General features: G+C 41.9%; 1 protein-coding gene across 1 annotated transcript in view; it reads right to left on the bottom strand.

Annotated features, from left to right (window-relative positions):
- Positions 1 to 825: 825 nt before the first annotated feature.
- The window catches only part of LOC108679726 (glucose dehydrogenase [FAD, quinone]), a gene marked incomplete at its 5' end in the record, with an annotated part of 38,685 nt that continues 17,293 nt past the window's right edge, over positions 826 to 22,217 (bottom strand). The window contains 2 exon segments of the mRNA XM_018168439.2: positions 826 to 3,037; positions 3,237 to 3,298. Coding sequence (XP_018023928.1) covers positions 2,961 to 3,037; positions 3,237 to 3,298 — 139 coding nt within the window. The 3' untranslated portion in view covers positions 826 to 2,960.

Genomic DNA, 22,217 nt, shown 5'->3' with positions numbered 1-22,217 from the left:
AATAACTCATTATTGACATGAACACCAATGTTGCAGAGTATTCATTGTTCCACTTGTGCACTTGTGGACTCTTTCATTGAAACTCCTTTTCAATTTATAATTGTATTGACTTTTGATCAGCAACAAAAATGCTTACAGCACTGCCTTCGCTCATGGTTGTCCATTCAAAGATAGAATTGCTTGCGCAAAAATTTTCAGGAAACATTCAAGTCTGCGTACGCGTGCGGACCTCGTCTTGTCATTGAATTCTTTTCGGCAAAAACTGGAACAATTTTGTTCAATGGTACCGCGCACCTCCAACACGTCCTTGCCACATCTTACGCTGTGGTCTTGATCATCTTATACCCGCAGGATAAAAAAACATGAGATTCATGAACAGTAAAATATGCGAAACATGAACGAAAGAATATGCGAACCGTAAACCAAAAACTATGCAAGCTACAAGACAAACCATGCCAACGTAAGCAATTAAGGTTCATATGAGTATACATTTGAAAAACAAAAACTTTTATTGAATGCCCTAGCAAATGTGTAGCCGACTTGGTAGTGATTTTAAACTGAGACATAAATTACCCTTACCATGTACAATAAAATGATAGGACAAAAACACAAATAACGTAGGTTTTCGAGGCAATAATCTTAAATTTACATTAAGATAGGGATAAAAAATGTTGTTGTATTAGAAACTAAATAATAAGTTTGCGTAAGTCCTCAAAAAGTTCGGAAAATCATTCAAAACTGTTTGGAGCACAAATATAGCGGTATCAGCGTTTATTAGGCCGTAGGCCTGCCGCCGATTCTTAACATTGCAGAACATCCACAGCTTGTTGCGGGCTTGAACCCGCAAGTCCCTGCTTCAAATTTTCTTTTTACTTTTAACCGCCAGGCCTCGATCCTTGGCGATTCTGACCAGAAACTGTCGCAACGAGCTGGAATCGAACCCGCGCCTCTCTGCTCCAATCTGGTACTCAGAACTGTAACCACTGGGTCACCCTGCAACATAGCTTCGTTCCGATAACTTCGTCCAGACGAATGAAAGGTAATGTTTAATATTCTCATTCGGTTCATGCATTTGGAAAATCGAAGGTTTGAGAGGAAGGCGACATATAAGTGAAAAAATTCCATTGTCACAATTCATTTACTGAATTTTGCTGGTAAATAACCTGTGCAAAGATTGGCGTGGACAAATGAATAACTGTGGGCCCATAAAGATTTTTATGTGGCCTTCCATTTTTTGCACGTTACCTTCGCATTTGCTTCAACAAAGAGACCTTTGCTAGTATTGCAGATGTTCGCACGTTAAAAAATTCATTTACAATTCAGTATTCACAAAAGTTTACTCGAACATATATATTCACTATTTCACCGGCATACAAATTTGTACATTAAAACTATGGTTTATGATTAGAAATTAAAATTTGCCCTATCAATTTCACTTGTAGTAATATTGCAGTGCCCAAATTTACTCGTATTTCAAAGCTTTTAAATAATCGTTAAATGCTCGATCATCAGGATCAATCATAATTTTAATGACATTGTACTCAGCTAAATTTGAAATTTATTGTCGTTGCTTTACAAATGGGAATTAGGAGAGAATGTTATGTACATGAACTGTCCCATCAAATCAAATTCATAACAGATCAACTGTAAGTATTTCCGGCATTGTGTCCCCTGTCGAAATTACGCCCAAATATCAGATACATTCTGATACCTTCCCGTAATTTAGGCCGGCAGTGACGCGTCACACGCCATGCAATCCCAAATTATACATACGCTTATTATGGTATAGTGATTGCTCTTATAGCCCTTTCCCGCACTCTGCTTATTCCCACGCTACTTATTCTCAGGCTCTACCTATTCCCACTCTTACTATTCCTAAACTCTACTTATTCCCACACTATACTTTTTCCTACACTTTTTATTCCCTCACTCTTATTCTCACTTTACTTATTCTCTTGCTTTTCTTATTCCCACACTCTACTTATCGCCACACTCTACCTATTCCCACACTCTGCTTATTCCCACTGGTCATTGATACACTTAACTTATTCCCACTCTACTCATTCCCTCTCTACTTATTCGTGCATTCTATAACTTGTTCCCACACTCTACCTAGAAACAAATATGTCGTACGCAATTCTTGGTAGTTGAGCTCTCACCGCTGAAAGATTCTGAAACACTAGTCTCAACTCGCTGTCTTTATTCTCCACGTTGCGCAGTCAAGACTTGCCACACGAGTGTTAGATAACTTCATATCAAATTGAACAAATTTTATGTTGTTTTTTGTTATTTATGAGAGTAGCGACTTCTGAAATGGCTGCGTGAATTTTGCTCGCAGTAACCAAGTCTACAAAAAATGAGCTACAAAATTTTTGCGTTAAATCGGTATCATTATTATAATGGTTAAATTATGAAGCAAACATTTAATGGTAACTCGAATTTGTTTTTTGCAATTCCTACTGCTTTTACGACTGCCTGCGTAGTGGCTCATGATAAACAAGAACTAAATGCCGAAGTTTATCATTGCATAGAAGACGCCGTGTGTCGAGCATCTATGATAAAATTATAGCTTGATAAGTACCGAGATACATGAGACGTAAACTAACATGAGCAGAGATGATTTACTAATGATACGGACGAATCATGTGTATTTGAATTAGTAAAAGAATGCCTCTCAAAATAAAAACCGACCTCAATCGAGTAGTTAAGACAAACGCGGCGAGATAAACGTGAATTTGCTGAGAATTATTTTACAGGTTTATTCTGTAGTCTTTTTCATTATTGATTGATTGATGACGGGTTAAGGAGAAGAAGTCACGAGTAGGCCGCTTGTAACACTTGGACTTACCACTCTTTTTCCTTCAAACATAGAAAGCATTAAAATCCGAAGGCAGACACTGGATTATTTTGATTAACGTAAAAAAACTAATGATAAATAAACTGTTTAGCTTAAATGGCGATCAGATTTTGCCGTAATCTTCTTTGATGAGATCAGCTCCCTTCTCCCCAATCATGAATGTGACGGCGTTTATGTGCCCTGCAGTGGATAGAAAGTCTTGTCTCATTAGTCGGAGTTTTAGAATAAATAATTGAAAACCAATAGCTTGTTAATTTGCAATTGAGTATGAAAAAGTATACATCCAAAATTCCAAACAATTTTTTCAAACAAAATTAAGATTTTCAAATTACGTATGCTTGGAAAATTGATATAATAGGAAAGAAGAACATTTCATTACCTGATGTAATGGAGGGCATTATAGAAGCGTCTATGACTCGTAAATTCTTGACACCTCGAACCCTGAAAATAAATGCAATAATTGAGACGCTAGTACCACAGGTACAGTCTATAGGAGACTAATTGAGAAAATAAACACATTTTCGAAAATGAAAATTTATTCATCACATCAAGTGGAGAGGGGTCTTAAGGGAGCAGACGAAAGAGTATTAGTTTCAGCATTGCAGAGAGGAAAGGACGGTAACTTGAAAATCAAACGAAGTATGGATCATCGAGCAAAGTCCCTAACAAAATATAGAGCCGAGGGCGGCTCTGAATTAGGGAGCATCTAAGACTCGGGGAGCATAGTAAATCAGCTTCTTAATGTCCTCATTTGTGTATCCTACCCCTGTCAAAATTTTCGTGCCGATTAAGGTCGTTTTAGAGGAACTATATTCGGCTTAGGGGTGAATCAGGAGCACCCTGTCAAAATTTTCGTGCCGATTAAGGTCGTTTTAGAGGAACTATATTCGGCTTAGGGGTGAATCAGGCGCAAGTCGGCCACGTAGGGTGTTTTGCTTCTATTTACCAGCCTCTTTTGGAAGTCAATTGCACAGTAGGCCAAATCTGCGTAATATGATTGAAAAGAGCAGCTGGTCAAGCTTCGTCATGATGCCCCTGGTCGAACGCTGATGACGCTACCGCATGTATTGTATTACAGAAACACTCCCTAAAAATCACGTAAAAAAAAAAAAATAGTCGACTCCTGTTGAGTGTGATCGGATGGCTGTTTACTGCAATCAAGCTACTGCAGTAACTTGACTTTGTTAAGATTAACACTCACTTTTCGATTGTGTTGTCTTCCTTAAATTATGACGTATTTGACTGAAAAATTTAAATTATGAAGGAAAAATTGTTAGTTTTTCCAACGAGTATTTTATTAATAAGATGTAGTTGTATGGTGTATCTTTCACCATCACTTCTTTCAAAACGCAGCAATTATACGATGCAAGTTCTTTTTTCGACAATATGAGATTTCATGCGGAATATGCTTAAATCAGTTATTTGATCAGTTCGTTGCAATAGGTACTTCTCAAGTTCTCGGTGGCAGGCGACATTCATCATGACTACGCATTTGTGTGTTCAAGATTTAGCTGCGGTAGAAATTTTCAACTTTGGGCATGTCGACACGAGAATGTTATTTAAGCTGCTCCTGTTTATATGCTTAAGGTTCTAATTTCTAAATCAACACGTCAACTGGATCTATTTGTGTAGTCGAAACTCGAAAGTTTATCATTGCCTACGATGCTACCTAACCGACAGACAACACTCGACACCACTAGGCGGGCCAGCTGAACAGGATGGAACAGTTTGCAGAGCGTATACTGATTATTCTCAAGTAAGTTAGTTGCTTTTGTTCTGTTCTATCTACTATATTTCGTTGTATCATCAGGTTTCATTGTGGAGTTATATTTAAGTATAAGGCTGAATTTGGTTATTTCTGAAGAACTACAAATTATACGAGGATAGATTCAGGAAATTTCCATCGAGCTCAGCAATATTGGAATGGTATTAGACGTTAGAAATGCTTCTATTCATCATTTTGCAACAGTTGCAAGCAGTATTTTCAGACCCCGGTAAAATTTTTTGCTAGACAAATGGTTTCTTCAACAAAATAACTATTCAGCTTTGGGCGTATGTCTGCATGCGTGAGCTTATTGCTCAAGCAGAAGATAGTTTATGAACTATCGATAACAAGGAGCCCCTCTGTGAGCAATACATCTGAATTGAGGATTTCCATAACTATCGTATATTCTGCTATTTATTTGATAGTCTCTCCAGGAATTTAAAGTGCAGCTGATAACTTTAATGCGTGAGAAGAACCACATGTGAAACTTAATACTGTCATTGCAGCAACCGACGATGGATGCAGAAAGATCCTAATTTGCTATGAAGTGTGCTGTAATTATATTTTGTTAAGTTAAAATGTGCTTCTCCATTCTATTGTATGGTCTTTCTTTCGTCAATGGACGCAGAAATTCGAGGCCCTTGCAGAACCGTTTGCTCGATAGAAATTTAATGTGACGAAAGTTTCATGACATGAAACGGCAAATAAGTCAACGATTATTTTAAACAAAACGTTCATTCAGCAGGATACATGGATTTAATAGGAGAAATTGGCTTTACTTGCATAACCTCGAATCAGTGCTATTGATGTATCGATTGCATTTTTTTATTTACGATTATTGTCCTCATTTCTAACCACGCCATGTCATAATAGTTACTAGCTGTAAACGTCTTTGCATGAAATTGAGCCTCTGATAGACGGTGCTCTGATCTTAAAACTAAGCGAGTAGTACTATATAGACTGCACATAAATATAACGTCCAGTTATTGAAATGCCTCTCCCTCTCCCTTCCCCCCATAAAGGGGGGAAGGGAGGGGGCATTTTTTTTAACGAATTTTTCAGATTTGGCCGTGTCTGTCCCGAACGTATCAGGTACCAAATACGCGCGCCCCAAGCTCGACAGGAATTTCATAAGATTCTATTTCGGCGCTTATTTCGCTACGGCAACCGGAACCTAAAGCGGACATAGAGCTTCTAATTTACACTGCCATAAGAACTTGGGGCGTCCGTGTGCCAGCGGCTGACAGGTCTTCGAATTTCGATAGGGACATTCCAATCCCAAGTCAGACAGCTACGAGAGTCTGGTCCTTCCTCTGGCGGCTGTTGAGCGGTACGGATTCCCAGTCGAATTTCGGATTCCACTCAAGGTCGCCCCGGCCATCGACTCGGCTTAGAGAGAAATCAATTTCAAATCGGCCACCTACCCTATTCAGCTGGAAATGAGGAGCTTACTGCGGACTCTAATGCACGATGGGCCGAATCTGCGAAACATAACCAAAAATAGCTGCTGGTCAAGCAGTCTCATGTCAGACGCTATTATTGGAGCGAACCATGACCATCTCTCGCTCATGGAATGGCGTCAATATATGTATGTACACGCGTACGTTTGTCTACGCATACGATGGAATGAAATGAGAATTGATTTTACCAAGTTTTTAAGCTTACGCGTTGTAAGATAATAATTTCATTAATTATAGGACAAAAACATCTGAATTTATTTGGCTATCTTCATAAAACACAGGCTGCTTGAAGGCATGGAAATATGTATGTTTAAGGGGTGCAAGAGCAGAAAAATACTTGATAAGTACGTGGAAGTATTAAACGTAATGCTTGCAGCTCAAAGAGATAAATTTCAAATTCTTATCATAAAATGCATGAGTAATCTGTAAGTTGTTAATTAGCAAAAAAAAAAAGCAACAGATATATTGTGATGACAGTGCAGTTGCGTAGTTACGCTAGTCTTGTTCGCATATGGAGTGACACACGCTTCTCATTTCAGTTTTGTAATCGTACAGTGGATAGTGAAATATGCTACTTGAAAAATAATTGGTTTTAAAGGATAGATATATTAATTCATAAGATTTATATAAGATTTCTAAGTTTTATTTTCCCGGGATTCTCGGTTATTCAAGGTCTACAAATGTTTTATTAAATCTTTAGGTCACAATGATTCTGGAATAAAAATGCTTGATATTGTGATATTGATTGCCTGATGATAGGCATTGAGGAATGTACATTCGGTTTTTCAAACAAGGTCTACAAAATTTAAATATTTTCATTTGAGGTTCACAATTGTATAATATTGTGGTGCGGTTCACATAATTCCGTCGGTGAATTATGATCATTTTATTCAATGACGGTTTGCGCATGTTGGGCATGACTCAATCGCGACGTAAGTATCATGGTACCTCGCTAGTTTTCAAAGAAATTAATTAAGACGAACTATATTCAGTGGTTCAAACGACATCTATGACAAAACTTAGTCGTATAATTTACGGTTTTTATTTAATATAATGACTTAATTCTGTTCGCTGCGCAAAATTTGTTGCTAGACAAGTAAAATGCTTAACCCCCACTCATTAAACTCCCCCATTAGTTGGGGGTTTCCACTACCCCGCTTTGTGGATATGTAGGGGGAGTGAGCAAACACCGAGGCTGCTAGTCAAGTGCTGGACTGCTGGCGGCAGTTGCGTAGTTACGCTAGTCTTGTTCGCATATGGAGTGACACACGCTTCTCATTTCAGTTTTGTAATCGTACAGTGGATAGTGAAATATGCTACTTGAAAAATAATTGGTTTTAACGGATAGATATATTAATTCATAAGATTTTTATAAGATTTCTAAGTTTTATTGTCCCGGGATTCTCGGAGCGTTGTTCGTTGGAAAACCTGGCACCGGCACTCAAGAACTTAGTCCAGCGAAGATTTCTGCAGTCATAGAAATTTTCAACGTGGGGTATGTCTACATGAGCGTGTTAAATGAGCTGTTCGTGTTCACATGCCTTAGGTTCTAATTTCTAATTCACCATGATTGATGAATCCGGCGATTGAATAGAATTGTGGAATCGAAAGTTGAGAATTACCGGCAGGTGGCAGTCGACACTCGACAGCGTGATTAGCACCAAGTCGCTGCAAGCAAAACGTGTGCGAATATGTTCGTCCAGTGTTGTAAGTAACTAAGCTATTCTTTTTCTGTGATCATCATTTATGTGCTTCTTTCTATGGGATCATCAGGTTTTTTGCCGGAGTGACATCGAATTGTCGTTATAAATTGCGTTATTTTGTAAGAATTACAAATTATTACAGGATAAATTTCGAAAATTGGCATAGAACATGGCAATGTGAATGTTGAAAAGGTAACAAATTCCAACTGCAATTTCGACGGCAGCAATAGTTCTATTCTTCTTTACAGCAGCTGTAGGCAGTATTTTACAGTTGGCAAAAGTGGAAAAACAGTTGGCTTAACGGAACTTAGTAGTGACGTATCGTGAAATGACAAGTCGTTAGCAATTTACACTGGATGTTAGGTACGCGTGCATGCAGGATGAAGTAGGAATGAGCGCAGGTCTCACCTTGAATAGCATTACTGCGAACAATTAATTATATTTTAGGCATTTCGTACCTAGAAACACAGGTATGAAATTATTAGCTACTATATTAAATCTGCGCAATGTTGAAATCGTTGAAGTTGAGCCCTGTAGATCCGCTAGGCAGTTGTTTGCAAATATTTTGGGAGAACTTTGAGAACTGATTTAAGTGATTATTGCTGGGGAATGCTTAACAGTAAATGTGAATGTTGTGTGATGGCGAATATGAGAGAAGTTTTAATACTGGTTAAGGTGAGAGGATGTTTCACACTGCCGTTACTGCCGTACGTGGAAAATATTCGGTACCCGCGATTGGTATGTTTGATACTTGTGAATGGAAAAGAATGTTTCGGACATGGATGATGTGGGATAATATTGAGCGGTGTTGAATATTGGACAATGCTGATCGTTGAGTGCTATTGCACACTGAAGAAAATTTGGTTTTAGGCAATGTGTGAAAATGCTGAGTGGTGGTGGTGAATATTGAACCTTGTTTTGCTCAGGCAATTTGAAAGGGTATTACATTATGGTGAATATTATAGAATGTTATGGGTAAAATGGAAAGTTGGGGTTGAAAGTTGTATTAACTGATATTATTGCCGTTTCAAACTCGTGTTCACTTGCCACTTGCTTCAATGTGACGCCGTGAAACATGTATAGTCTGCTCATATATTACAGCGAAGAGCAATTCAGATGCGACCTCCCTTCCCCCATAGAGGGGGGGAAGGGAGGGGACATTATTTTAACGCATTTCCAGATTCGGCCGTGTCTGTCCCGAACGTTTCAGGTACCAAATACGCGCGCCCCGCAGTCGCCCCTCGGTTGTCAAGGAATAGACCGGATCCTGATCAGGGGCCGGATTATCAAAGCTTCGTAACTTTTTGTACTTACGACAAAAAAGTTCTGTGGTACGTAAATACACCTTAATTTTGGCATTATCAAAACTTTCGTACGCAAGTCTTGGCTATAGGCCTAAATTTTTTTCCCGCGCCAATTTTTCCAGCGCAAATGTTTTTATAAAACCATCGCTAGTATTACGTTGTCATAGCAACGCCACTCGTAAGTCGATTTTGCGTACTTACGAAGTTTTGATAATAAGGCCCCAGGTGCTTATTTCCCCCGCGCAAGCAGAACCTAAAGCGGACATATATAGAACCGCTAATTTACGCCGCTAGGCGAGCTTGAGGTGTCTTTGAGCCAGCGGCTGACAGGAATAAAAATTTTGATAGGGTTAGGATCGTCCCCGTATTCGGAGCAGCTCTGGCCGAGTCTGACAGTGTGATTAAAAAAATCGACCCCCCCTTCCTCTGCAGTAAGAGGAAGGGAGGGGCAATTGAATTTATACGTAATTCACTATCAATGCGTTCTGTAACTCGTTAAAATAACAGCGTTGTGTAACCAAACAATATCATTGTTGTGTATTCTCTGCTTGAGGAACGCTGCCATATCTAAATTTACCAAAGCATTGTAAAATGACGAAATATTAAACCATGATGCCATTAATTTTCGATTTTATTGAATTAACTAATAACGGCTTGCCACTCTATGCATCCGTATTTGTAAGCATTTGCAGCCATAGAGAACATACAATTGTCTACATTTCCAGTATAGCAGTATAATCGACATCGTTAAGCAGTGAAAAGGTAATATGAGATTAAATTACACTTCGCTCACCTGCAGTCCGGTGAAAGAACAACGCGCTGCTTCCAAGTCTTGAACGCGGGTCTAGACCATGAATAGCCTGAGCCTCATCGCAGCACGCTACGGCGACGCGTGTTCTCCTTATAATGTTTCAAACTATCTGATAACTGGTATAGATGAGCTATTCGCATCTTCAACTCTATTTGAAGATGCGTATAGCTGGGAAAGCTATACGAGCATCCTTGCTGGGAAAGATTTACTCGTAGTTCGATTATTCGGGAAAAATGTAGGTAATCGTGATTTTCGTTAGCTTTTCAAAAAGCAATTTTTTTACATCTGGTAATCAAACTGGTATGCGAGGGAATTCCAGAAGAGATTTTGTTACATAAAATTGAGTGATGCCGACGCGAAAGAATAGGTGTGAGGTTGCCTGTTGCCGATTCTTGTACTTCTTCGGAGTTCGGAGTCACAGATCTAACAACAGGTCCTTGACCGGATCTTTTCAAAACTAACGATAGATTGAAATCGTTGCTAGACTTCTTCCAAGTTCGATATGGTGCTAGGCATTTCAAGTCTGGACATATATTTCTCTATGAATTTATCTAGTCTGTTCTTGAACGCATTCATACTCAAGAGTCAAGAGCATCAACGATGTAATCGGGGAGGCTGTTCCCCACGTAGATGTCTCGAACCAAAAAGTAGTGTTGTCGCGTCGATTAGTTGCAACGCACTATATTTAATTTTTAGCTGTGGCCCCTGGTGTTGGTTCTTGCTTCAAATTCTAGTAATCCATCTGCGACCTTGTTTTCTGCTTAAGATTATTTCCTGCCTAACACGATATATATACCTGGCAATGATACTCGTACAAGTTGCCACACGCCGCCATAATTGTACCAGTGACACACCAGTAAATTCGACTTGAACGCATGCTTGATTCTCTTACATTAGAGTATTAAAAAGAAAGAAATGCAAATATGAAGTTCACGTGATTGTTTCAATCGTAAATTTAAGCAATCTAGAACAAATGCTGACGGAAAACAAACATGCACGTACGCACGCACGCGAACGGGCACTGATTGAATTCTGGCATACCCGCATATATATGTCGTGCAGAAATCACGGAATTGCCGGTTCTATGAAATCGGCAGCCAGTAGCCGAATCTGTGGAATCCAATATTTCATTGCTGATTCAGAAAATCTGACGTTAGAGTTAGAGTTAGAACATAAATTGAAAGTTAGAGTAAGAAAAGGTTGGGTAAAGTTCGGTCAAGTTCCTTTATACTTGAATATTGAAAAAACTTGGCTGACAGACCTAACCCAATATTTCTATAGTATAGAAATGCTGATTCTACAGAATCGGCAACTGACTGCTGATTCCATGGAATCGGTGATTCCGCGATTTAGGCACGACATATACGTACATGAATTTAGTTATGCAGGCGCAGATAAGCTCGCCCATGCACCTCCGGAGGATTCTGCCCACTGCCTTCCGCTTTGGGCTTGAAGGGCAGCCTATGGGCAGTTTATCGGCAGGGTAAGTTCGGCCAAGCCCACTCATGCCATTATTCTAAGGAGATTATAAAGTCGACAAGGCGACTCTGACTAGTCGCTGATTGCGGTCGAACGGCCGCGCAGACCCAGAATAACATTACCCAACCATAGCGAGTCTCACGCAGTCTCAATCATTCATTAATTTTCGTTAGGGATGCAGCTTACGTGGTACATCAGCTGCCCTAATGGGATGCAAAATGGAAGATGCTGGTGTGATGCCACCAGTTAATGAGAAAAAAGAAAATGTGGCGCAGCGTGGCCAGTAATGGGAAGGAGAAATGGAAATGGCGAAGAGGCAAAAAATGTAACTCAGTACTCACTGCAGTGAGTGACAAAGAGCGCATTTTCCCGTCGACGAAAATGGACAGACAGACGGACGGACGGAAATGGCGAGCCATAAATTGAAAATGCGCTAAAAAGGCGATCTGTGCATAATTATGCTGTTGGTTGGTGCTTGGTGTACTAATTAAGTAAGGAAGATTAAGTAGGAAGTAACTGAAGTAAGTATGAGTGTCTGATTAGTATAGGAGAGTATAACTATAACCGTTAAAAGATTTATTAAAAAAACCGACGATGATTAGGAATAGGAATAAAGTATAAATAAGATAAGAATAGGGATTGGGGGTTAGAAGCGAATTTTGAATTAAGGGGTGTGGAGCTCGAGCCGTCTAGCGCGCATGCGCGAGACCGGGGAAGTATTTAAGGGGCGAGCGGGCCACCGCGAGCCAGTTCCGTATCGGCGTTAGTGGCGGTTAGAGCTACTGGGCGGCGTTCTACGACTTAGCCGAGAGCCAGACGCATTTGTGGAAACAGCTCCGCGGGTGCGAGAGATAGTGCTGCAAGTTAACCACGACGATTCAAGACGGACAACTAGTATCAACGGCCAAAAGCTACAACGCGAGCCTGGTTATACGCGCTCAGAGTGAGTTCCATCGAAGCAAAGTTCTACGAGTGTTCAAGCAGCAACCCTCCGCGTTAGACCGCAACGCCGAAGGAAATCAACGCCAAATCCAAGTATTGCCGGATTACGACGGATTGAGCCACCGGGGAGTCTTCCAGCGTATATTACGACATCTCTTCAGATAACACCACGATACCCTTCTGAAAACACCGACAGACAAAGCTCACCGAGAAGCAACGAACGCCGCAGCCAAGTATTGCCGGAGTGTGACCGAACGTGTCCCGGAGAAGTTGTCGACGCTCGCCTTCATTCCAGCCGGTGATGTACCCCTTTTTGGGATCGGGTGAAATACTATCCCCGTTTTAGCCCTCTTGATTTTTACTATTGGGAAGGTTAAATTATTAGCGTGCATTGTAGCCTTCTTTGGGAATTGCAAATACGGGTAGGCTAGGCCCAGAAATTTGTTGTCAATTTTTGCCGTGCCCAGCTCTGTATTAGGTGGGATTTGCTGTCTTTAAGTATATAAGAGTTGACATGCTTATTTGTATCCTTTCCCTTGTCAAGTCGTAGCTGCCAGCGTGAGAACTTTTTCACTGTGCCCCGGCCCTCGTGCAAAAACCTGACAGTAGGATAGCTAAAACCTGAACTAAAAATTCCTCGGAGAGAACAGTTAAAGGATTGACGTCATAACTGGAAATGGATGAATTTGTCGTAGGGTAAAATCGTAAATAATTTACATCAAGGTACAACCCATAAATTAAACTAAAATAAGAAGGAAGTAGACATCTTCTTTTGAACATAAATCTTTATTAGAATCAAGTGGTGTCAGGTGTGGGGTTCAAAGCTGGCAGTGGCGAATTGACAAGTGGAGTATTAATTGTTAAGTTGTTTTTTATGCATTTTTGTGTGGCATAATTGAATTTTTTTAGGGTAGAAATTTTTGTATGTATGATGTGATTTTTGTCTAATGCAATTATTGTGCTGTGGGAATTTCCTATTGTGCTCCTATAGGATGTTTAGGGTGTGGTAGAACTCTCACGTTTTCTCTTGCTTGCACGCATAAAGTTAAAAATTAACTAAGATATTGGCTTCAATTGTTCAATTGACGCGCGATTCTCGTATTATCCATGCATTCAAGTAGCTGTTTGGTTGTGTAGGTAATTTTTGGTGGTACTTCGTATTCGATTATTAGATATAGATTTTTTTTGTGTGTGTGTATTTGGCGCGCGATCAATCGTATTTTTGTGGCGCGCAAACAACTCGTATTTATATGGCGCGCAAACCATCGTATTTCTACTATTAATAAGGGGGGAGAAATTAGATATTTCTTTAAAGTCCGTAGCACAGAACGTTTCGTCGTGGGGATACGATAGAGGAATTTATTTTTTTTAGCGCCATCAGACCGCACGTATCATACGACTGACTTGTTCTTACTCGCTAGTCAAGTTAGCAAATAGTAAGGGCGTTTTCTTGTGGGCACCGGGGATAATCGGGATTAGATTAATTTAAAAACACAGGGAAAGCGATCGATAAAAAATGGCAGGGAACGGAGGCGAAGTGGAGGTTTCAGTCGTAGGAAGGCACGAAGTGTTTGACGGTCGTGGTAGCCTCAGCGAATTCCTGAAAGCATTTGAGCCGCCGGGTGGGATGCAGACCAAAAGCGTAAGGTGCTTATCACTTTATGCAAGGGGAAGGCGGCTAACTGGTTACGCTGCAAACCAGGGTACGCAAATCTAGGATACGGGGAGATAAAAGCGCATCTCGAAACCCGTTTTAATAGCGAGAACTGTTCGAAGGAGGCGTATGCACGACTGCGAGAGCTTCGCCTAGGCAGTATGAGCGTAAATGAATTTGGCAGCCAGATAGAGGAGATAATTGCAGAATACCAGGACGTGTTACCCGAATACCCCGATGACGATAGGCGGAATGCCCTCATAGTCGGGACGTTTATCGATGGGCTGCCCAAGCACTACCAACCCATAGTATTGCCATTAAAGAAGGATGATTATGCCCAAGTGCTGAAGTCGATGTGCGATTACGAGGCCCGGTGGGTAACGCCACGTAGAACTGTGGGGGCACTAGCTACAGACCGCGAGAACCCCTATCAGGATGACTGGGAGGACCAGTACGGTAGGGATGTCTACAAAACCCAGGAAAGGAACTTCACTCCTCCGGCTAGGAACTCGACAAGTGAAGCGTATTACGCGCCACAGTGTTATAGGTGCTGTAAAATCGGCCATGTGCAGCGCTACTGCGAAGAAAGGAATCCAACAAGCCGGGGGGGATACAGCCGCTACAACGGGGAGCATCAGAACGAAAATTGGCGCGCAAATAGCGTAGGAAATCGCGGGGGAGGTTACGGGGGGCGCGGTCAGGGGCCGTATTCCGGGGGGCGAGATCAGGGGCCGCGAAATCCACAAAATGGCGGGTGGCGCGCACCAGCCTCACGCGGGGGCTATCAGCCGTACAGGGGTGGAGGATTCTCAAAAAACTAGAAGCGAGCCCTGTTGAAGCGCCAAATGCACCAACAAGGCCATCAGTTGGGATGGAAGTTGGTGAGGGAGTAAAGATGGCTTTCCTAGACACGGGGTCGGTTGTGACCCTGGTTAAAGAGGCCGCGGCGGAAGGATTAGTGGCAACAGGGCGATTTCGAGTAAAAAGTTGCGATGTTTCGTTAAATACAGTGACCGGTGAAAAATTAATTACAAAAGGCGTAGTGACGTTGCCGTTCAAGATTGGCTCTCGGATTTTCAGGCACAACGTTGTCATTTGTGATGCGCAGGGTTTTCCCGGGGACATTTTGATCGGAATGGATTTACTTCAACGCGTTGAGAGGGTAGACTTCGAGCTAAGGAAACAGGTGGTGACGATAGGAGGGGTGAAGTACAAAATCGAAGGGGGGTCGTCCGGAGACACATCGTTGTCGGTGACGATCGATAAAGCCGCTGGGCGCAGTACAAACGACAAGTTTGCGTCCGTAAAGCAGAGGGCCACTGTGGCCGCAAATACAGTAGCAGTAATAAATGCGAGAGTGCCATTTCCGAACGGAACTACAGTGCTCGTGGAGGAGAAGTCGCGAACTAAGGGAGGCGCGCAAGTTACAAATATCGTTGCCACTGTGAGAAACGGTGAAATTCCGATTGAAATTGTGAATGCGTTGCCGTCCGACATTCAGTTGGCACGAGGTGAACGAATTGCAACGGTGAGCCCGCTGCACGAAGATTTTGTGATAGAGAGTGAAACCGTGAACGAGGAGCCGCAAGCTGCGCCGCCCGACTTGAGTCACCTGAGCGCGAGCGAAGCAGACAAAATAAAGGACGTATTAAGACGACACAGAGCCGCCGTTTCCCAACATAGCGAAGATATTGGTCGCTGCGACCTAGTCGAACACTATATTGAGACCGGGACCATGCGCCTATCGCAACACGACAATGGCCGTTGCCACACAGCACTATAAAAAACGTAGAGGAACAATGCGAGAAAATGCGAAAGATGGGGGTAATTGAACCGTGTCACTCCGCTTGGCAATCGCCAACGCTACTAGTAAGGAAGAAAAATCAGGAGTTCCGTTTTTGTGTAGATTATAGGAAACTCAATGAGATCAGCGTGAAAGATAAATTTCCTATACCGCGGATTGAGATTATTCTTCAGTCACTTCGTGGATCTAAACTATTCAGCACTCTGGATCTCAAAGCAGGCTATTGGCAGATAAAGGTCGCTGAACGTGACCGTGACAAGACGGCGTTTGCTACCGCGAATGAGACTTACAGGTTCAAGAGATTGCCATTCGGTTTGCATAACGGGCCAGCAACTTTTCAACGCTTGATGCAACTCGTGCTGCGCCCAGTGCTAGGAAAAATCGCGTACGTCTTTCTTGACGATATCATCGTGTTCTCTCGAACATTCGAGGAGCACGTGCGAGATCTTGAACAAGTTCTAACTCTGATCGAAAGAGCTGGACTGAAAATATCACCCGAAAAATGCGAGTTTGGCCGTAACAAGCTGAAGTATCTCGGGCAAGTAGTAACCGACGAGGGCATTCAGGTCGACCCGGAGAAGGTAGAAGCAGTGAAGAAAATGGCCGCGCCCAAGAACCCACGAGACGTTCGGAGAGTGATGGGAATGGCGGGATATTACAGGCGATTTATAGCCGGTTTTTCGGAAATCACAGCACCTCTGACAGATCTGACCAAGAAAAAAGCCAAGTTCGTCTGGGGCAGCACGCATCAAGCGGCGTTCGAACGAATTAAACATGAGCTGAGCAGGGCCCCAGTGTCATGTTACCCGAATTACGATAAGACATTTCAAATTCACACGGAAGCGAGCGGCACAGCAATTGGCGGAGTGTTAACACAAAATCACGAGGGCACCGACCTTCCGGTGGCTTATTTCTCGAGAAAGCTTAATCCCGCTGAAACCAGGTACACCGTGTCGGAAAAGGAGGCGCTCGCGATCGTAGCTTCGGTAAGACATTTCAGCCATTACGTTTTTGGCCAGAAATTCGAAGTGATTACGGACCACGCCCCGCTCAAATATCTTTTTACCAATAGAACGACCGTGCCAAGAATCACCAAATGGGCTCTGTTATTATCCGAATATTCCTTTGATATTTTGTATCGCCCCGGTAAAGATCACATTGTCTCGGACGCATTGTCTCGATCAGTTGCCTTTATCGGCAAGAAAACCGCATCGAAAGAGAGCGAGAATGACCCCGCGAACGTCCTTGACTCAGAAAAGGTGCGGAGAGCACAGCTGGCCGACGATAATTTGGCCGAAACCATCGCGATACTCGAGGGCACGACTCAGAAGATTCACGATGCACACTTTATCGAAAAATATACAATGCACGACGGCTGTCTTTTCCTGATTGAGCAACAAGGAAATGAAGAACCCGAGAGCGCAGAAATAAAACTACGCCTAGTTGTCCCAGAAAGTTTGAGGCGTAATGCCCTGTATTTGGCTCATGATTCTACGCTCGGCGGCCATTTTGGTATAGTAAAAAGCGTGTATAGAGCGAAGCAAATGTTCTATTGGCCCAGCCTGCTGCGAGACGTGCGACAACACATTGCCGCGTGCACAGTTTGCCAGCGACGGAAGCATCAAGGCAGATTAAAAGGAAGGATTCAGGATTTTCCAGCGATTCATTATCCGATGCAGCGCGTTGGTGTAGATTTAATAGGGAAACTAACACCGTCGCTAAAAGGAAAATCGTACATCTTAACAATCGTCGATCATTTCTCGAGATACGTGCAAGCTTATGCATTAGAAAACAAAGAAGCAAAGACAATCGCCAACGCTTTTCTAGACTACGTTACGGAGTGCCAGAAAACTGTGTTAGTGACAGAGGTGGAGGATTCACTTCAAATATTTCCAGGGAGATTGGCGCATTACTAAAGATAAGATTGCATTTCACCACGAGCTTCCACCCCAGGCGAACGGAATGACGGAAGTTTTTAACAGGCTAATCAAAGAAACGCTCGTGGGAATGATTCACGACGATCCGAGGTCTTGGGACGATCAGCTCAATTGCGCAATCTTCGCCCTTAATTGCTCTTACCACGCATCCATAAAAAAACGTCCCTTACACCGTCTTTTACGGCCGACCCCCATCTCTTCCGTATATGGAACTGACCAAACCTTCCGTACTAAATTATTCCCGGGAAGACGATGACCCCGCGAGCACTTTTGCCCGCATGCAAAAAGCCTTTAGAAATGCCAAAATCGCAAGTGACAATGCACACGACTTGACAGTAAAATATCAGAAAATTAAGCTGGTAGCCTTAAAGCTTGCCGACACGGTTTTCCTCAGTAATGATGCCAAGAAACGGGGACCTCATTCTAAATTTCAACTGAAATGGATAGGCCCGTACCGCATTACCGCAATCCTGGGGCCAGTAAATTATGAAATTGAACCCCTCTGTGCAAAAAGGCGGATGCAAATTGTACATATCAACAGGCTTAAGCCGGCTACACAAGACGACGAAGCGCCGTACTTTAACGTCGGAGCAGAGTGTAACGAAAGAGAAGAAAAAGAAGAGGAGGACAAGGCCGCGAGAGAGAGTAAGGCTGAGGGGGAGCAGAAGGGGACCGACCAACCCACGGTAATATATATACAGACGAGGGAACGGCCGAGGGAAGAACCGCAGGCCCAGCTGACGCCAAGGTACGCGCTCCGCTCTCTGGGTCCAGTACCCGAGCACCCACCATAATTGTATCTGCACAGTAACCACCGCAGATTACGATAGCACGCAGTACGTTACGTCAGAAAATTGAAATGTATAAATAATTACGGATATGGATTAGTAGTTAAGGGCATGTACGAGCTCCGTAGAAATAAGCTTATCCCCTAAGGTAATGGTAAGGGTGATGATAGCATGACTAAGAAGTAAGCTCGTCTGAGAATTTCTTTTATTATTTTTTTTAGCTCCTCGAATCAACATCAGGGTTAAGGATGTAAATAGTTCTAAGTCGCAACCGTTACTTGAGCTCGCACGATTGACCACGTTCGCATAACGCAAGTTGAAAATTGCAAAGGCGCTTGGGCTGACTAACCATAGATGCTATCCGATTTAAAGTTGTTTCTATTGTTCTTGCGACGACGATGGTCAGAAACAGTAGTATTCGTTTGGTGATTATTTGTTTTTGTTTTGTTGCTCGCTTGATGAGATGAATGCGCCACGGTAAAGCTGCATTAATAACTTACGTCTAGAGATTTACATACGCGCCAGACGAAAGGACTAAGTACGTTTCTATTCGTTTCCCTTCGCGAGATGTGAAGAGTGGGACGGGCTAGTCTTAAACTTGGGAAACTGCGTCTTAACTTAGTAAAAATGCGTCTTAAACTTGGGAAACTGCGTCTTAACTTAGTAAAATGCATCTTAAACTTAGGGAACTGCGGCGTCCACGCGGAGATTAAAAAAAACGAGGGGTAATTTCAATAAATCTGATGAGAATGAATTTTCAAGGTATACTCGGTAAGGGATAGAATTTTTCCGTGATAGGACGATTTTTTTTCTTATGTAGATATAATTTCGAAGCAATGTTCAGCGAGACGCGTAGAAATTTAATTTTTCTCTCAAAATTAGAAGCAAGGCTTAGGTTGGGCGTCCAATTCGAACAATCTTTGTTGTGGGAATGAAGCAATTTCAAATGGTCAGATCGCGGCAAGGGCCACAGAGTGTAGTGTGACCACAGAGAGAGATCAGAGCACCAGGAATAAATAGGGAATAGCGAGCCATAAAATGGACAGCCGTAGACATGCGACAGTAAGATTTGGAACGATGAAATTCATGATTTCAGTTTAATATGAAGGATGTAAAGAAGATGTGCGCGTGCATAACATTTAAAGTATCACACATTCGGGATAATAATTCTTAGGAGAGGATTAGGAATATTCTATATTTTTGTTTTGTTTTGTGAACGGCGCGCGCCTCAGTTAATGAGTTTAAATTACCGACGGAAAATTAGAGAAAGGCTCGCAAAAACATATAATCACTCGCATGCAATAATTTAATAGCGCCGGAATTTTGATAGAAAGTTTAGTTTTTTTTATTGTAGGCAGAAATGCGAATTATAGCGTGTCGGCGTTAGGAATTATTAGAATCAAAATGTATTGCGTAAGAAATCTAACAAGTACGGATAAGGGAGAACGAGAAGCGACTTAACTATAAAATTTAGAGGGGATGTTAGAATATAAATGTATTTCTTTTCTTTCTCTCCGTGATTTATTTTTCACGTGACGGTTGGAGCTCAGGGAGCAAGTTCTTTCGGGGCGGTTATTCAATCGCGCTATGTTTTCAAAACAAGTTGTGCGCCGACGGTTGAGGGCGACTATACGCAAAGGCCCAGAGGGCAGAGATTTCTAAACAAACGATAAAAATTAATGGGTTCGACACTTGAGCAACCAACGGATCGACGCAGCTAGATAAGCTCAGAGTTCAGACCGTGGAACAAGGTTTCCCTGTCGACCGCGGAAAGTTGAGATTGATTATTTACGACCAGGCTGAAACCTCAGAATATCCCAAGATAATGTAAGGCTCAAAGAAAGGTGCCCCGATAAATTTTTGTAAATAAATGATAGAGAGTTAAGTATAAGTAAGTGCAGCAGTTGTAGATAAAGTAGACTTAGATATTTTTAACCGGTAGAAATAATCTATGGGAAATTGGTCCCGACGAAACGCAGTGATAATCAAGTTCATCGTTAAGAAGTCTAGGTCAGAAAACGTAATTAATTGATTGATTCCTTAATTTGGTTCCGCTAAAAGATTTAGATTAGTTATATGGGCAATTAATTAACTGAAGGAAATTCATTACAAAAAGCCTTTATTTTGGTCATCTCGTCCCTCGTCTTAAGGGTTGAAATGTTAGTGGGGAAAATAACCATGAATTTGGAGAATAGCAAAATTTACATATTGTTAGAAATTCCATTGCAGAGTAAATGTACGTCAAAATTTTAGACAAATTTGAAGTATCCAGGTGGGTTAGACGAATTTTTGTGAGGATAGTTTAGGGATATTCGCGGATTTAATTGCTGTAAACTGTGGATAAATTTCAATAAGAAAGTCTAGAGTAGAACAAAAGCTAGAAAAGGGAGGCTGCTAGAAGGACGATCGATAATTCCGAAAGAATTCTTCAAGAAAAGGTAGAGTAACGACCGTGTCCTAGGCCATTAAAAATAAACAACTTTAGCAGCTACGGAGTTAAGAAAGTTTATGTAGAAAATTTCGTTGAGAAGACGGTTGAGGATTCTGCAGACGTTGAATAACCCGAACCCGTAACCCTTGTCGACAAAAGACTGGGGAATTTGTTTTGAAAGCAAAGTGCACACGTAGTATCAAGTGACGGTTCTAGCTGAGGGAATAGAGAGGCTGGCCTCTCAAGTCGTTAAATTTAATTGTTAGGCTAGGCTCTTGAGAAGGGCAGGCTAACCGCTTGTAACGGTTAGAGGATAAGGGAAATCTGAAACTCTAAACAGTGACCAGCCTGCCTACCGATAAAGGAAATTCTCGACAAAAATGTAGACGGCTGTAAATACAGCTCGGCGTAGACGGACAACGAAGGAATGTTCTCCAGGGAGTTTTATGGCTTCGGAAATAAACAATAAGTCGATAGCTAAGAGCACACTCGAGTGCACGCCTACATAAGCTGTATATATAACTACGAACTTAGAAGTAGGAAACTTTTAAGGTTAATGCTGGCCTCAATGTTTTTTTTTTGTAAAAATATTTCTAAGTTGATCAATAAGAGATAGAATTAGAAGCTACTCGAGAGTAGGAGTCCGTTTATGGCCTACTTATGTGAGTTTCCTTGGTAGTCTTCTCTTCTACGGATACTTAGTATTAGAGATAAAGTTAAGGGCATGCGAGTAGAACTAAGAAAGGACTCCGATTATGGTAGAAAATAAATTTTTGTGAGCGATAAATAAGATAGGAACTTCGGGCTTGGAGGTCAACATAACCTCCTAACTCAGAGGAATTCGGTTCTCTCGTACTTAAGTAGTCTGCTGTAGGCATAGATTTTCGTAAGGTTTGCTTTTGAGCAGTGCTTGTAAATTCTATGCCAGGGTAGGCAGGCGTCGTTAGAGGCCGAAGCAGGAAGTGCAGCATGACTAAATTAGACTGACCGCGAAGGAAACTGTAAGGCAAGCTGGCAAGGATCGATACTGAGAAAGGCGAGCAAATTAAGGACGGTTTATGGTCGGCGAACTGGGCAGCCAACGTTAGGGAGGTCAGAAGATCGATAATTGATGAGCGGAACGATAGACACGCCAGTGGGATTTTAGTGCATGCGTTAACGACGGTTTGAATTTATTTTATGAAAGAAAAAAAAATTATTTTTTTTGCTTCCTCATCACGAGTAATCATGAACGATAGGACACTAAGAACTTGAATTTCTCTACTTCAATTATCGATATTTT

Source organism: Hyalella azteca, unplaced genomic scaffold (genome assembly GCF_000764305.2).
Source record: "Hyalella azteca isolate HAZT.00-mixed unplaced genomic scaffold, Hazt_2.0.2 contig8769, whole genome shotgun sequence".
NCBI lineage: Eukaryota > Metazoa > Arthropoda > Malacostraca > Amphipoda > Hyalellidae > Hyalella > Hyalella azteca.
Note: the sequence above shows the minus strand (reverse complement) of the source record. Positions and strands in the feature narration are given on the sequence as shown.